Source organism: Martes martes (assembly GCF_963455335.1).
Source record: "Martes martes genome assembly, chromosome: 8".
In the NCBI taxonomy this organism is placed as follows: domain Eukaryota; kingdom Metazoa; phylum Chordata; class Mammalia; order Carnivora; family Mustelidae; genus Martes; species Martes martes.
Genome location: NC_137895.1, coordinates 67,433,365 through 67,450,208, shown reverse-complemented (window position 1 = coordinate 67,450,208; position 16,844 = coordinate 67,433,365). Strand labels below are relative to the sequence as shown.

At 38.5% G+C, this 16,844-nt stretch overlaps 1 protein-coding gene across 1 annotated transcript in view; it reads right to left on the bottom strand.

The window, feature by feature from the left end:
* Window positions 1-16,844, bottom strand: part of ITPR2 (inositol 1,4,5-trisphosphate receptor type 2) — a 485,801-nt gene that overhangs the window by 353,311 nt on the left and 115,646 nt on the right. The window contains exons 10-13 of the mRNA XM_080811707.1: window positions 15,245-15,289; window positions 4,054-4,205; window positions 699-798; window positions 17-177 (exon numbers count right to left, since the gene is read on the bottom strand). Of these exons, the coding sequence (XP_080667833.1) occupies window positions 17-177; window positions 699-798; window positions 4,054-4,205; window positions 15,245-15,289 (458 nt within the window). The remainder of the gene's footprint in view (window positions 1-16; window positions 178-698; window positions 799-4,053; window positions 4,206-15,244; window positions 15,290-16,844) is intronic.

Sequence of the window (16,844 nt, the reverse complement as noted above, 5' to 3'; positions counted from 1 at the left end):
TTAAAAAGTTACTAACCTCCTTTCATTCTGAGTTATTGTACCATTTTCCAGCTTTTTAACTGTGGTCGCCAGCACTTTATTGGCATCATTGGCAAAGTCCAAGTCTCGGACCTCAGACAGCGGGACAGACACAATGGCAAATGCTTCTTTATCTTCTTTCGTTTGGCAAGTTCCAATCTGCAATGTGTTTTTTCCATTCGGATTAGTTGTTTTTTTTTTAAATAGCTGTGCAATATTTTTCAGATCCTAACACATCTTTATACTGTTTAAGAAATACAAGACAGGAATAGCTCATCCACACCCAATAATTCCCACATGCATCATTCACTATGACAGACCATAGGGACACACAGATTTTCCATGCCCATTTCCTGCCTTGTTCCCAAAGCCCATCTAGAACCATAGCCTCTCACATTTGCCCTTTGCTTCCGTGTCAACAGTGTAGAGAGAATGTACTATTGGGATCTTCTCCCCTTTATACATGCCACTCCTACGATTTGGGCACAGCATCTAAGCCACTTAGTTCAGTGATATAAGCAACTGGCAGAATGAATACTTGATTAAATTAATTGCAATAATCTCTGATATTGGTAAAGATGGAATGTAAAAAAAAGATGGAATGTAAGGACCATGTCAATCACTCTCTGATCCTAATCACACATCTGGCAAAAAATTAAACCACTCTCAGGAACATTTACCTTCAACATAACAGGTCTCTCTTCATCTGTGTCTATGGGTATACTAGTACTTGTTACCCATGTGTTGGTACATAAATGTCTCAACCGAACATAAGAGTTCCTAAAAGCAAAACACAAAAGAACAGTTTATAAAAAATTAGCACACTTACACATTACCTTATTTTAAGAGTTTCATACATTATATGAATATGTTTCAGATTAGAATTAACTCAAGTATAGGACAGTCTGGTTTAAGAAAAAGTTTTGGGTGAAAGACTATTTCAAAGCTTGTGGTATTTTACCTAGACCAATGGTTCTTAAATTGTGGCCCCTGGTCCAGCAGGACCAGCATCACCTGGGAAATTGTTAGAAATGCAGATTCGGGGAGCCTGGATGGCACAGTCAGTTAAGCGCCAATCCTTGGTTTCAGCTGGGATCATGATCTCAGGGTCTAGGATCCAGCCCTGTGTCAGGGTCAATGCTTTGGCATGGAGTCTGCTTGGGTTTGTTTCTCTCTCTCTCTCTCTCTCTCTCCCCCTTTGCTCCCCTGATCTCTCAGGAGCTCTCTCTCTCTCTCTCTGGACTAAATAAATAAATCTTTTTTTTAAAAATGCAAATTCTGAGTGTTCATCCCAGTTCTTTGAATCAGAAACTCTGAACATAGGGTGAAAATGAGTCTTTTAGCAGCCTCTCCAGGTAATGCCGATGTGAGAACCACTGACCAAGTAGCCACCTCAGCTAACACTGCTATCTGATCTTAGTCCCTCCTGTAGCTTAATCATCTGCATATAAAAGTATATACAGCCAATCTTCATTATTTGCCGATTCCGTATTTATGAATTCTCCTACTCAAGAAAATGTATCTGTAGCCCCAAGATCAACAGTCTGGGCATTTTTGCAATCATTCTTGGACATGGACAGAGTGGCAAAAAATTTGAGTCCCCAGTGTGCACGTTCCCAGTAAGGGTGGACAATACAATGCTCTGTCTTCTCATTTCCGCTTATACCATAAACAAGCATTCTTTTCATGGTCTAGTTAGTGCCATGTTTCTCCACATTTCTGTGCTTTTTGTTGATGAGCTTATTGCTTAAAACAGTCCAAGCATAGGGCTGAAGTGCTGCCCAGTAGTCCTAAGGATAAGGCTGTTATGTACCTTCTGGAGAAAATACTCATGTTACAAAAGCTTCATTCAGGCATAAGTTATAGGGCTGACTGCTGTAAGTTCAATGTTAATGAATCAACAATACATATTAAATAAAGTGCCTTTAAACAAAAATATACATAACACAAGGTTATATGGTACTGACTGAAGAAAATATTGTGATTAGAGGCTCACAGGAACCTAACCCCATATTTCTTCTAGGAACAGTGGCTCAGTATTTGCTAATTCAATGTACTGGGAAAAACAAGAATCAACCATATGTGAACTGTGAGGAAACACCTGAGAAAGGACAGCTAGAACTTCATCCAACTCCAACATTATCATTTTAGTGAATCATTTATTATCATCATTTCTTTAACAAATATGTGTAAAAATACTGTTCAAACAAAAGCATTGTGGTAAGTTCTGTGCCTCCAAGTTGCTGAGAGTTCGGTAGGAAAGATAAGACATAAATAAATCATATAACATGAGGCAAAAAGCATTAAGGTCAATAAGACAGAACCAAATAAAACAAGGGTCTCCAGGAAAGAGCGATTCACTTAGCATCATGCTTTGGCTCGTTCCTAAAGGTAGATACAATAGAAACTGAGTTTCAAAAATCTAAAGTAGCCGAAACCAATCCTTGTACAAATAATCAGAAATTTACCACTAATTTACCTCCCATTTGCCACTAACTTTACTTTACTTAACCATTTGTCATGAGTTTGTGCGCTCTGTAGGGAGATTCTTTTATCATTTTCTTATGCAAACATTCTTGTTTAGAGTTCAAGATAGACTCCATTTCTGCTGAGTTAAATCTAAAATGATTAAAGTTATTGATTAAAATTCTAATACTCAGAAGAGAAGGTCAGCAACGTGGATCAGGGAAAACCCTCAGATGGGATCTTTACAGGCTTTTAACAGTGGAACAGGAAAGCATGAGCAATAGCTGATGTAAAGTTAAGATTGAGCAGCATTTCTCATGAATAAGAATAACCAGGAAACGCCTTGGGAAGCTCAAGGAGGCTGTGTTTCTCAACAGTGCTAGTGCAGCAACCCTCCCTGGAAGTAACCTACACAATGGTGTCTGCTTCTTATGTGGGTACCTTCAGTATAACCACTGCCATCCTCCCAAGTCCAAGTACAATAATTGTCTATCAAAGACAGTTTAGAACCATCCCACTAGATCTAATGATATGGGCAAGACTCCCTCATACACTTAGAGAGTATCTCATAGTGCAACTGTTGGAAAACAGACAGTGGCAGGCAAAAGAGATTAATTAAAATAATCAAATCCAAGCTAAAGAATGTAAGACATGGTCTCACATTAAGTTCTGGCTACTCATTACCACTTCCACTTTCTCACCCATCACTCACTTAGGCCCAATTGGTTTCCTAGCTGGTACTTCAGCACACCTATTAAATTTCAAGACTTTTCCATTTCATGTTCCTGCTGCTTGAGACACTCCTGATGGGGAGGACTTGATCTCTCAAAATGTTCAGGTCTTTTCTCAAATGTCCTAAATCAGAGAGGTCATTTCTGAACAGTCATACTACCTAATACAACTCTCTCTGCAATTTTTTTTTTCAAAGCATTTGTATTATCTGACCTCCTATTTTATGGTTTGTCTATTGCCTCTCTTCCTTATTTGAATTTAAGTTTGTTCAGTTCTCTTCCCAATGCCAAGGGCAATGTCTGTTAAGTTCAATAAAGATTTACTGGCTGAATGACTAAATAAGTGAACAAATGGATGAATGGATGAATAAATGAATGAAAGAAACCTGGAATTTGACATAATAGAAATAAATGATGTAAGTACTAATAGAAAAAAAAAAGTAAGTACTAATAGAAATGTTCCTAGATCATTTTTCATGTTAGTAAGCAAAGGCCATACAAGTAATAAGAATAAATAATTCTTATGAATTTTTCAGAATTCTTTGGTCCTGCACATTTTAATTATTTATGAGAATAAAACAAACTACGTGAATCTTCTCACAAAAGAGGCATGATTTTTATATACTGTTCTTTACTTACGCTTGCTCCATAGATATCACAAAAATTCTATCAACATTAGATGTTAATTCCTTACCTACCATTACAATTACTCAAAGAAATCTTACTATTTATTGTATAGTTTTTATTGTATATACAGCTAAACTCTCTCTCTCTCTCTCTCTCTCTCTATATATATATATATATATATATATTTTTTTTTTTTTTTTTTTTTTTTTACCTTGGAACCAGGCAGTCAGCTCTCTGAAGAGTTGTGGCATCCAGCTCAAACAGGGATGCAATGTCATTTCCATGTGGGACTGAGACTAAAGTATACATGATCTTCTCCCCGGCCTGGCGTTTCTTCTTTGAAGTTGGAAGATCTCCATCTCTCTGTTGTGGAGGTACAAAGTTATTTACTTTTAACAGGTTTCTTACTATATTCTCCAATTAATCAGTAGATAAGATTTAAATCTGCCCATTATTTCTTCATTGGATCATAGAGATGTCTGTTTCACATCATCCAGAGAGAGCAGGTCAGGCCTGACAGCCCTTGAGGTATTTATTATCAATAGTGATAAGTCACACACTCCTGGAGAGATGGCTTGATCTGGGCAAATATCAAAGCACTAACAGTCATAATAGTTGTGAATTCCCTTACCATGTCTTAAACCAATTTACATAGTAGTTTTGACCATTCTACATTTAAAACAAACAGAGTGAAGAAATAGTGTGTAGAATCAGCTAGATTTCATAAATTCAAGAGGCAACATGGCAATATCTCAGAGTTCCTGACTAACTCCCAGAACACAACTGGGAGAGAAGAGGAATCAACAGCAATATTCCTATTCAGTTCATTGGCTTGCTCCGTTAAATCCAAAAACATATTATAATGGCATATACAGTGAAATAAAATGGGATCTTCACAAGCAGAAGTCTACATGATGATGCAAAACTCAGTCAATATTTCCAAAATACGCCATTTTAAGCTGGCAACCACACAGGATTAGTAATTATATATATTTATTTGAAGCAAGTCTCAATTCCTGTGGAAGAACATGATGCACAAGAAACCAAAAGGTAATACAGCAAATGTAATATGAGACTGGTAATTACATACATAAATATAATTACTTACACATATTTATTGAAAGAAATGAAATTTTAAAATGAGAGAAGTAGAGAGAGAGAGAAAGAGAGTGTCACTCTACCATCACAAGAAGCTGAATGAAAGTGGGAAAGAGAAGGAGTGTTTGAAAGGCAGATGAAAGCAGGCTATGCCCAATGACAAGCAGGTGTTTAATGGCTATGACAATGAGATATCACACCCAGTCATTCCAAAACATTCACTTGAAGTTCCATCCCAAGATTGTTAATGTCATTTCCTATGCAGTTTCATTCTTATGTCTTCTGCAAATGGTAGCACCACTGAACTGTGAATGGGCAGAGGAACCCCCAGGGTCCTGAAGCAGGAGCAAGACTGTTAGTGGCTAAATCTCAAACAGCCCAGAAGTACCTGGTAGCTCCTGACATCTTTGACTTACATGTCTTCTACAGAGAGCAAAATTCAGAGTTAAGTGAAAGCAGGAGTCTGGCAAACTCTCCTCATTAGCCTGACCCCCATAAAAGTTGTTTCTAATCAGTAAGTATAACTATACTTATTGATCAGAAGAAAAAACACACTTAACTAACTTACTGTACATTATAAGGGAATGCAGAGATATAGGGGGAAAATGCAAAAACAGTAAGAAAACCATATTTTTGAATTTACACAGAGCTTCTCATAATACCAAGCCATTGCTGTTCTCATTAATCTTAGAACAAAAATTTGAAAGAAAGTAAGATGAATATTATCATTTCCTTCAAACCAAGAGATGAGTGCCATTACCTACATTTGATGAAGAATGAGGAAAGCGGAAGAGAGGGAAATAGGAGAGAAAAAGGAAGGAGGAGGAGGAAAGAAGAAGAAGGGAGCAGTAGGTTGTGCTAGTGAATATTCAACCCCAAATTCAACTAACCACCCTCAAGCCAAAGCCAGCCAAAGCCGGTGGCCTAGACAGAGCACTCAAACACTCACTGACCTACTCCTCAAAGGGCAGGAAAGAACTCACAAGTAAGAACCTTTCTTAGGTCTTCTGAAAAAATTCTCATGGGTCATGAGACACATTTTCACAGTGATCTGAGTTGAGGGAATGGAGATCTGAATTGAAGACACAATCTGTGAGAGACAAAAACACCCTCATATCCTGAGAAAAGAAAATCTAAATGTCTTTAAATAGCCCAATAAGAGTATCCTGGCCAGACAAATGAGTTGGGGGAGACGGCTACCCAGGTAACACAAAGCTTGGGCTTCTGAATCTTGAGATTGGGAAGGGTCTTGAAAGATCATCTGTGAGCTAAGAGTTCTTCCCAAATAAATTTCTGACAGTAAGTACTCCAGCAAAATTCTATCATTTGGAATGTATTCTTCTGGGCCTTGAAAACATTTAGGTTTAATTTTAGTTATTCCCTCCTGAAATTTGAAGAGCCTTTGTACAGTTCCACTTATGTCCTGCATTTCAACTCTCAGAATGGATTAGGAGGAAGATCCTCAAGGAAAGAGAAATAGTTGGAATGGAAAGGTAGAAACAGGGCAAAGGAAAGGGAAAGGAATGTGATATTCTAGAAGAAAAACAGGAGTATACAAGAGCAGCACAACACTGAGGGCACCACCCCGAGACAAACAGCTAATAAATTGGTTTTCATGAAAACCAGTTTCTTCTGCTCTATGAAAGACACCATCAAGAGAATGAAAAGACAAGCCACAAACTAGGAGAAAATATTTGCAAAAATACCTATCTAATAAAGGACTCTTACCCAAAATATACAAAGAACACTCAAACTTCAGCATTAATAAAACACATTTCCCAACTTAAAAGTGGGTGAAAGACCTGAACAGACACCTCACTGAAAAAGCCATACAGATGGCAAATAAACATGTGAAAAGATGATCAGCATCATTTGTCATTAGGGAGTTGCAAATTACATAATGAGATGCCACTCACAACAATGAGCTAATCACACACACACACACACACACACACACACACACACACACACCTATTAGAATGAATGAGTCAAAAACTCCGAGGACTGCAAATGCTGACAAGGATGTAGAGCAACAGAAACTCAAACTGATTGCTGGGGGAATGCAAAATGGTACAGCTACATTGGAAGACTGTTTGGTGGCTTCCCACAAAACAAAGCATACCCTGTAACATATGACCCAGCAATCATGCTCCTTAGTATTAAACAAAATATGCACACAAAAACTTGTAAATAGATGTCTGGAGCAGCTCTACTTGTCATTGCCAAAACATGTAAGGGACCAAGATGTCCTGCAGTAGGCAAATGGATAAACAAACTGTGGGACATCCAGACAATGGACTATTACTCAGTGCTAAAAAGAAATGAGCTCTCAAACCTCAAAGACATGTCATATTGCCATATATATTGCCAAGTGAAAGAAGCCAGTCTGAAAAGGCTACCTACTGTATGATTCCAATCACATGACATTCCAAAAACAACAAAACTATGAAGACAGTAAAAAGATCAATGGTAGCCAGGATGTGGTGGGGGGAGAAAGGAATGAAAAGACAGAGCACATAAGATTTTTAGAGCAGTGAGACTATTCCGCATGATATTATAATAATGGATGCATGTCAAATGATGGCTACTTTTATCAAAATTCAGAGAATGTACAAAGCCAAGAGTGAACCCTAATGTAAACTACAGACTTTGGATGGTAATAATATGTTAAGTAGGCTAATCAGTGTAGCAAATGTGCCATTCTGGTGCCAAATGTTGATATGAGGGAGGATGTGCTTGTGGCAGGGGTAAACGGAAATGTGTACTTTCCACTGAATTTTGCTATGAACCTAAAATTGCCGTTAAAAATAGTGTCCGTTGGGGTGCCTGGGTGGCTCAGTGGGTTAAGCCTATGCCTTCAGCTCAGGTCACGATCCCAGGGTCATAGGATCAAGCCCCGCATCAGGCTCTCTGCTCAGCGGGGAGCCTGTTTCCACCTCTCTCTCTGCCTGACTCTCTGCCTACTTGTGTGCTCTCTCTTTAAAAAAAAAAAAAAAAAAAGTGTCAATAAAAAAGAAAAAAAACAGGATGAGAGAAAATATTTGTAAGTCATATGCCTGATAAGGGGACTATATCCAGAATATATAAAGAACACTTACAACTCAATAATAAAGACAACCCAATTAAAAATTGAGCAAAAGATTTGAATAGATATTTATCCATAGAAGATATTTAAATGGCCAACAAACACGTGCAAAGGTGGCCAACAACATTACTAATTAGTAAAATGCACTAGGACAGCTATAACCAAAGAGACAGACAACAAGAAGTGTTAGTGAGAACACAGAGAAGTTCTAACAGCCATACATTGCTGGGGGAACATAAAATGGCATGGCCATTTCAGAAGAGTTTGGCAGTTTGGCAGAATGTTAAACATACGACCAACAATTCAAAGTCTAGGTTTTCTATCCAAGAAAAATGAAAATACATTTCCACACCAAAGCTTGTCCATCAATGTTCACAGCAGCATTTCTAAAAGCCAAGATGAGGGTACAATCCAAATGTTCATCAGATAATGAACGGATAAACAAAATGTGGTATATATGCACAATGGCATATTATCTGCTCATAAAGGAATAGAGTACAGATACAAGCTACAACATGCATGAACTTTGAAAACATTATGCTGAGTGAAAGAAGTCAGACACAAAAGGCCATATATTCTATGAGCCCATATAGGAAATGTCCAGAATAGGCAAATCTATAGAGAGAGTAGATTCATGGCGGCCAGGGCCCGGGGGGAGGAATGGGGAGTGACTGTTGATGGATTTAGGCATTCTCCTGCAGGAGAGAAAAATGTTGTAGAATTTGATAGTGGCTATAATTTTGGAGCTCCGTGAATGTATTAAAAACCACAGAGTTATATATTTTTATAAATAGGATAATTTTACAGTATGTGAATTATATCTCAGTAAAGTTATGGAAGAAAGAAAGGGAGGTAGAAAGGGAGGGGGGAGGAAAGGAGGAAGGAAGGGAAAAGGAAAGGACAGGGAGGGGAAAGGAACAAGGAAGGGAAGGAGGGAAGAGAGGAGAGGAGGAAGGAAAGAAAGAAATGGAAGGAAGGAAGGAACAAATGAACAAACGAACTCTGAAGGTCACTGTTTCATTGATGTCTGCCATGTAGCTCGGCATGAAAATTCAGGGGTTATACTAAACTGTGGATGGCAAAGAAGCATTTTGCCTGGATCATAATGGTGACACAGGAACCACGCTTCTGACTGACTGCAAATAGCTGAAGGCAAGAAAGTCTCAAGAAGCTCTAAACAATCCTTTTATACGGGGCCCAGGAGAACACCATTTGCAACTAGGAATTCCTTCTCAGTGGTAAAAATGGTGGTGACATTTGATATTGAAAATGATGACTATGATGAAGAAGAAAACCAAGAGAGGAGGAAGAAGGTGGTTTAAGAAGAGGAAGTAATAATTCTGAAAGAAAGAAGAGGAAGTTTGCTTCAGTTATAATCCTCATAAGATGAAAACTTGAGGAGAAACAGACCAGGAGAATTATAGTCACAAAGAAATACCCTTAAAGGACTGGTTTTTAGACTCTACAATGCTATTGCAGCCAAAAGAAAGAACCACCAACATAATGAACGTTAATTAATACTTGTGAGAGGAGACTGACTCACAACGTAGGAACACAGAAATAATGGACAAGATCAGTCAGTTGTAGAAATAACCCAAAGGATTTTTTGGATAGGTAGGCAAAGGAATTTGAAAACAAGTAGCTTCAGTAGATTATAAGAAACGCACAAATAAAATATGACTTTAATTAAGGAAAATATAATTTAATCAATTATATTGAACCATGTTTGAAGAAAGGCTTTATTAACAGAAGATGAACATGTAACCTAAATAAACAGGGATTCAGTGAATAAGATTTGACAGTTTCTTTCATCATTGCGAGTGCAGATGCAAAAAATTAATATTCTGGTCTTTTCAGAGGAATGCCATATCCCTAAAAAGAATATGTGTCATCTAATTTCCTGAGCCTCTTGCACACCAATCTTCTAATTATAACTTAGTTTTTGCTATAGATTTTCTATCAAGGAAAATGCATGAACTGACCCAACGATTTAGATTTACTTAGAAATGAAAGTTGGCATTGTGGTTTATATATCAGTCACCTGTGAGTTCATTTAGTACAAGTCAATCCTACTGTATATACCCTCCTTTTGAAATGCTCAGAAAATAAATTTTCTAGACTTACAAAAAGAAAGCAGATCCAAATTCCTAGATTGTCTTCCTACCCCACCCCTTTGGTCATACGCAGTTTCCCAACAAGAGTAGTAAGGAACCTTTCTATTTTGACACTTACAATAAACAACATTTTTTTTTCCAAACATAGGAAAACCTCACTTATTATGGCTAATTAAAAGAGGTTACTCTGAATTACTCATACTATGGAGGACCTGTGGTTTAATTTCAATTACACAGGATAAGTGGAATGTACCACTACATCCCTAAATAATTTGCTTAGGTCCCAGGGCAGGGGGAAAAAGAAGATTTAATGAAGAAATAAATTCCATTTATAAATAGTATAACAGTTATTCACGTGCGAAAGGAATTTCTAAGATCTTTTGCAGTTTTTTAAAGCAGTGCTATACATTTTGCTTTTAATCTCACACTCTGATATTTTGCTTAACAAACTCTCCTTTGGAAATAGTTCCACAGTAAATTTCAAGACAGCCCCTCAAAATCTGTAATAAACAAAAAAAACGTGAATGAAGAGTTATAAATATACAATTTTTAAATGTATGGCTCAAACTTCAATCTATAAGAAAAATCAACATTATACTTCTGTAATAGGAAGGCAGTTTTGTTCAAAATGGTATGCCTGTGGCTTCTGTTTGTAAACAAATATATTTTTTAAATAAGAAACAAGTCACAAAAACACCAGTTCCCCACACAGAATCACCGAAGCAAAATGCCCTCCCTTCTTGCATCATGAAAATACATTTAAAGTACAACACAGCTTAAACAGGTGTTAGATTTCCTATCAGCTAGCTATCCAAAACCCTCAATTTCGGGAATGCAGAGCCTCAGAATGTTAACCTAGTCTGCTGGGCTCTTATAAAACTGGCATTTTCACGTGGAAGGAAAGGCACACAGCCTCTCGGGTTATACGAATGGCTCTCCTGACTTCTCCTGCCTGTCCTGGGGCCTGCCAGTAGAGGCATAGCCCTTAGCCTCCTGTAACACCTTCACTGTTGACTCATTTGTGAGTCATCGGATTTTTAGCAGAGACATCACGTTGCAATTCTGTTGTTAGGAGCCAGAGACATTCTGTAAGAAAGAACGTATGCATTTTCAGGGCTGCTGCAGACTACGTGCGGTCACAGCCAAGGCAGCATAATGATGTGCAGGCATCTGTGTTTTTGGTCAGACCCTCCAGGGCTCTCACTGCTGACTTTATGTAACAGACACAACCCTGCCATTTAAAGGTGCAGACACTTCTTCCCTTGCCAGGTTCCTTAAGACACTGTTACTCTTAAACTCATTCTTAATGACCCTTTTTCCGTTCTTTTCCTTATCACCTTACCAGTCATGAGTATAGAGTATAAACTTGAGGAAATTTGGGGGTCTTTGTTCATAATCTGGTCCCCCCCCAAAAAAAGCCTATAAAATAGAATTTTCCAATACATGTCAGCCAAGTAACATGGTTCCTAGAACACTGCTATTTATGTATGTCTATGCATAAAGACTGGTGGTCATCAATGAGGAGAGAGCCCAGACCCTGTGGAGGGCGGTGGGGGGGGGGGAGGAGCTTTGGCAATTTCCAGACGCATGTTTAGTTGCCCCAACTGGGGGCAGGAAGGCCATAAGTGACATCTAGTGAGCAGAGTCTATAGGTCTGCTAGACACCCGACAGTGCAAAGGACAAACCCCCACAACAAAGAATTCTCCAGGCCAATCTATCAATATGGCTAAGGATGAGAATCCCCAGCATAGACAAAGACACTCCCTTGAAAAATCAGATCACATTCCACATCAATATGGTAATGGGCAAATGGGTGGTGTTAGTCCAAAAAGAAAAAAAAAAAAAATCCCCTTCAAAGAGCCATTTGAAAAGACGCAGCCTTTCAAGGAGAAGAAACTAATGACTGTCAGGTTCCCAGCTGGGCTTGACACAGTTCCAATGTTTACAGGGTCCCTGTGGATGCTGTACATTTGTAAGATTGGAAATAATAGGCTCCTTTGTAGAATAAATACAGCAATTTGGGTCTTAATGGGAGCTCCGACACACACCGCCTCATTTCAGTGGCACCATGCATTAACCTTTGAGACTTCAAAAATGGAAGGCAACATTTTGATAAAGGTTTCTAAATTACAGGAAAAATATTAACTGGATATTAAATAGAGAACATGAGGGAAAATTTGGAAAGAAAAATAATTAGCATGGTCACAGTGAACTCGGTTGTTACTGGAACCCAGATCTGAGGTGAGATAGCATTCTGTTTGGGGAAATTGATTTCATCTTTCACAGGCTAAGCTCTAACTGCTCCTTTGTTTTCATTTTTTTAGACAGAAACATAATTACTGCTAGGTGGCAAATGGTCTATAAAATGAGAAGCCATTTTGTTAGCTTTACTGTTCCATATTTTTAATTTTATTTACTTTCAAGCTAGGGATTAAGGATAGAAAAAAAAAAATGAAATCAAATGTCTCCAGTTGGTCCTCTCTCGGATGGCAGATGAGATCCAGCCATAAACTTCTTTTTTTTTTTTTTTTTTTTAAAGATTTTACTTATTTGACAGACAGAGATCACAAGTAGGCAGAGAGGCAGGCAGAGAGAGAGAGGAGAAAGCAGGCTCTCCACGGAGCAGAGAGCCCAATGCGGGGCTCGATCCCAGGACCCTGGGATCATGACCCGAGCCGAAGGCAGAGGCTTTAACCCACTAAGCCACCCAGGCACCCCCAGCCATAAACTTCTAAGGCAAAGCAGACCCACCTGTGTTCTATGCAATTAAAGTGTTGCTGGTAACAACTCTCTCAGAGAAAACTGCTCTTTGTCACCTTTACAGGTGAAGGAAGAACTTGTACTTCAAAACATAAAGGAAACACGTCTACAAAGTCTAACTAAAAGCTTGATCAACGCAAACAGCAAACATCATGGATTCATGACTTAGATTCCCTGTGCTGCTTCCTAAACCTGCCTACTCTTTGTCTCCTACTCAGCTCTGCCCAGAACCATCATCAGTAGCCTCACCAAACAGCATATAGCTGAAAGGAGATAAGCAAAGAGATGGAATTCAACTACACAATTTGAAGCTTTGGCGTGATGCCCTTCTAATAGAAACAACGTACATTTTTAACCTACTAACATCTTGGATTCAAAGAGTTTCCTTTAATCTGATGGAATGTTAACCTCAAGGCATATAGGTGACACACACAGCAAACCTCCTCATCTCAACATTTGGGTAGGAAAAGGAGTCTCGGGAGGGCTATCTGAAGTGTCCAAAGCAACACAAGTCAACGGTGGTGTGAGAAGTAGAACTCGCCCGGTTCTATACAATGCTGAACTTACATAGAATATCATAAACAAAGACCCTTGAGCAAGAGAAAAGCAACCCTGACATCTGAAGTTTGGCCCGGTATGATCAGGCAGGCTCAGGGTGGCCAGGAGCACCCCAACCTTCGTGGATAGGCCACAGTGTCCTCCTGTGAACACGACGGATTTCACAGAATGTCAACATCAGACATGGCCACTCCACAATCGTGTCTGAACACTGACAAAATGGGAATGTTGTCCAAGCCACAGACACTATTTAAGATCCCTCTCCCCTAATGGGTGCTGCTTCCTATAGCACTTACAACCTTGGCCTGGCTCTCACCTGCACTTCCTACAGAGAATATGTATTAGGATTCTTCCTCTTCCTGACAGCATTCCTCTCTACAGTAAGCCCCCTTCCTTAAATCCTCCCTAAGTCACCTTGTTTAACCCCAAATCCACAGGTTCTTTCAATCACCATCTGAGAGGTCCCACAGTTCCCAGGGGGTGTAAGTGCAACGTGTCATTAATTCTACTTGTTCAAGAACCAGGTGTGTTTCTGGTGGTCTTTGGTTAGAGACCATTGCCCAGCTTATAGCAAGAATCAAAGACTCAGCTTTTTAATGTGGTTATGGATGGCATTTTTTTAAATCACAGGAAGATGAGAACCCAACAATCCTGGGCTATTTGAAAACCAAGGAGAGAAGAGTCCACACAGGGGCATAAAAGTGAATTAGAAATGAGTGACCCAACCTATCTAAGAAGCCTACATCTGTGTTTAGGGACATTTTAACACAAATTAAAGTTTTCAGTGGGCCAATGACTTGATACTTCAGCTTTATTTCTATTGTAAATCTGATAGTCAGATGGAGAAAGAAGTCAAACAGGACTGACTCAGGTCCAGAAATTCTGATTTGATTCACCTCCCCCATATCAATATCCTCATAAAACATAAAGCTGAGAGCCAATGCAAAGACAGAAATTATTTCAATTAAATATTACAATCCTCTCTGTCAAAGGATAGAATTTTGAATGATGCAGTAATAATCCTTAGCAATTCCAAAAGAGACTGCTAAACTCCTAAGAAAACTAAATTATAGACTGTGTCTATTTAACATTAAAATGTCTAGCTAGATTGCTAAACTATATAAAGACATAGAGATAGGTACATAAATCCATCCCATCAACCAGGTTTTGTCTGTAACACATGAAATATCCTCCATTTCATAATTTTCTATTGAATTAAGTCATGTTGTTATAATACAATCATCTTCTTTACAAACGATGATGAAAGAGCAGACTGCATAATAATAAATATCTTAATGAAAGTTGGCTTTAAAATAAGATTGAGATTTTCTGAGTAGCATGCTTTAGAATATCAGAAAAATCAGTCATACAGCTGTTTGATGCCTCAATTTCTGCCCATAAATAGAACTCAAGTTATTTTCAATCAGAAAGGATTGTCCCATTGTCCTCTTTTAATATCATGCCATAATTCAATTTCTCCTTCCTAAACATCTATGTACTTCTGCAAACTAAACCTAGACCCACCATATCTTCCAGATGCCCACTGCTTTCAGTGTTCTATCATAAATGGCCTCCAAGTTGCTACAAATCTCCCTAAATACCCATTACTGGACATCTTTTTATAATGTAAGCCATGTCATCTTTTACTTTTTACCTGTGATCCATAGCCTCTAGTCAGAGAATCTCTCAGAATCCCTTGTCTTCAATTTTCTATTAACTTCTCAATTCATATAAAATATAAACAATATATTTGGAATTTGTTGGGGAAAAAAACAATTTCACTCACCATATTTTTTCCTTCATTTTGAGCATCTCGATAATCAGGATTAAGCTAAAAAAAATAATAAAAAATAAACAGTTTTGAATCTTTATGAAAAGCAAATTAACAAGACCAATGATCTTTAGTTCATTTCACTATTGTATCCTTAACTAAATTCAGTATTAAAAAAAAAACTAAGAAAGAAACCATTACTAAATATTACCATTTAAAATATCACCTTCAAACTCTAGTGGCAGGAGACATGAGCTAAAATGTCATGTCTATGGCTTTTGTTTACATTAGAATAGTTGACATCTTTGAACAAGTTAAGAGCTGACAACCGCGCATCCTCCAAGAAAGCCTTCAAGAGAATTCATCATCTTGCCCACCACAAAAATCTGCCTTTAACCAATAACTCAATTTTTTAGAATCAGACCAAAGGAAAGTCTTAGTAACAATGATTCGGTATCATGTTCCACATGCTATATACACAAGAAGAGAATATTGAGCAAAAAAAGAGCTATATACCAGATATATATATATCAGATATGAAGGTTAGTACATGAGTGTTGTGTGGGTGTTAGGGGTCAACAAAGATAGATGAGTTCCGGATATGCCGAGTGTTGGCCCACACATTTCCAGCTGGCCAGAATGCATACCTCCCAACTCCCCTCCGATGACACAGTCCCAAAGGATGTCTGTGTTGTACTGAAACAGCTAGTTCATAATTTGTAAAACAACAGACTTATAAGGTGTTTTTTCTTTAAATAATGAGTTGTTCACTTGATTTTAACTATTTGAATATGAATCAGTTGGTGTCTGTAACATGTGACCCCAGGCATTAAAGTCACCATTTAAAATGTAAGGTCAAGAGTCTTTCTCAGAATGGCACTTGGCTAGTAGCTCCGAGGAATGTTCTCACAACTTATTATTAAATATCAGTGAAGATGCTGAAAAGGATCAAAAGCAAAACAGAGCAAAACAAACCAAAAAAAAGTCTGAATTTCATTCAAAATTAAGACTGAAAAACAACCTACTCCCAAATCTACAATGAATTGTCGGTCTTCACAAAGCAGCTGGTGCTGAGGGAGAAGCAGACACGTCCCCAGGTTTTCTCTGAAGACTCAGCTCACTCCACCTCACTTCAAGCTAACAGCCTGTGAACACAGTTAGGATACTTGCTATGGCTGCCGCGGTTTGTCCATTCGCTCAGAGACCAAAACCCCACACAGAAGTGTGTACCTGAGGAGCCCTTGTTAGACTAAGCAGAAACCTGTCTCCCCAGGACTCCCATTCGCTGTCCCTGCTACCTCTGTCCTCTCATGACCACAGAAATGTGACAAAGCTCAGAAAAGAAATAGGCAGAGAGTCAAGGGGGCAGATGATAGCAGAGGGCTTTCGAAGAAGCACTTCCTGAAGAAAGAAAGAGCAAGAACAGTGGCTTTGTATGGGGGAATTACACTGCCTGACATTGTAGAAATAGCAAAGGGGTAGGAGAGAGAGGCAAGGGCCGTAGAGCCCAGGTAGGCAGAGTCGCCATGTGCTAGACCTAAGACCTACAACTGCAGTGTAGCCCTTCGGCTAAACACTGAGAAAAAGGATCAAGAATTTTTAAAAAATAGAACAA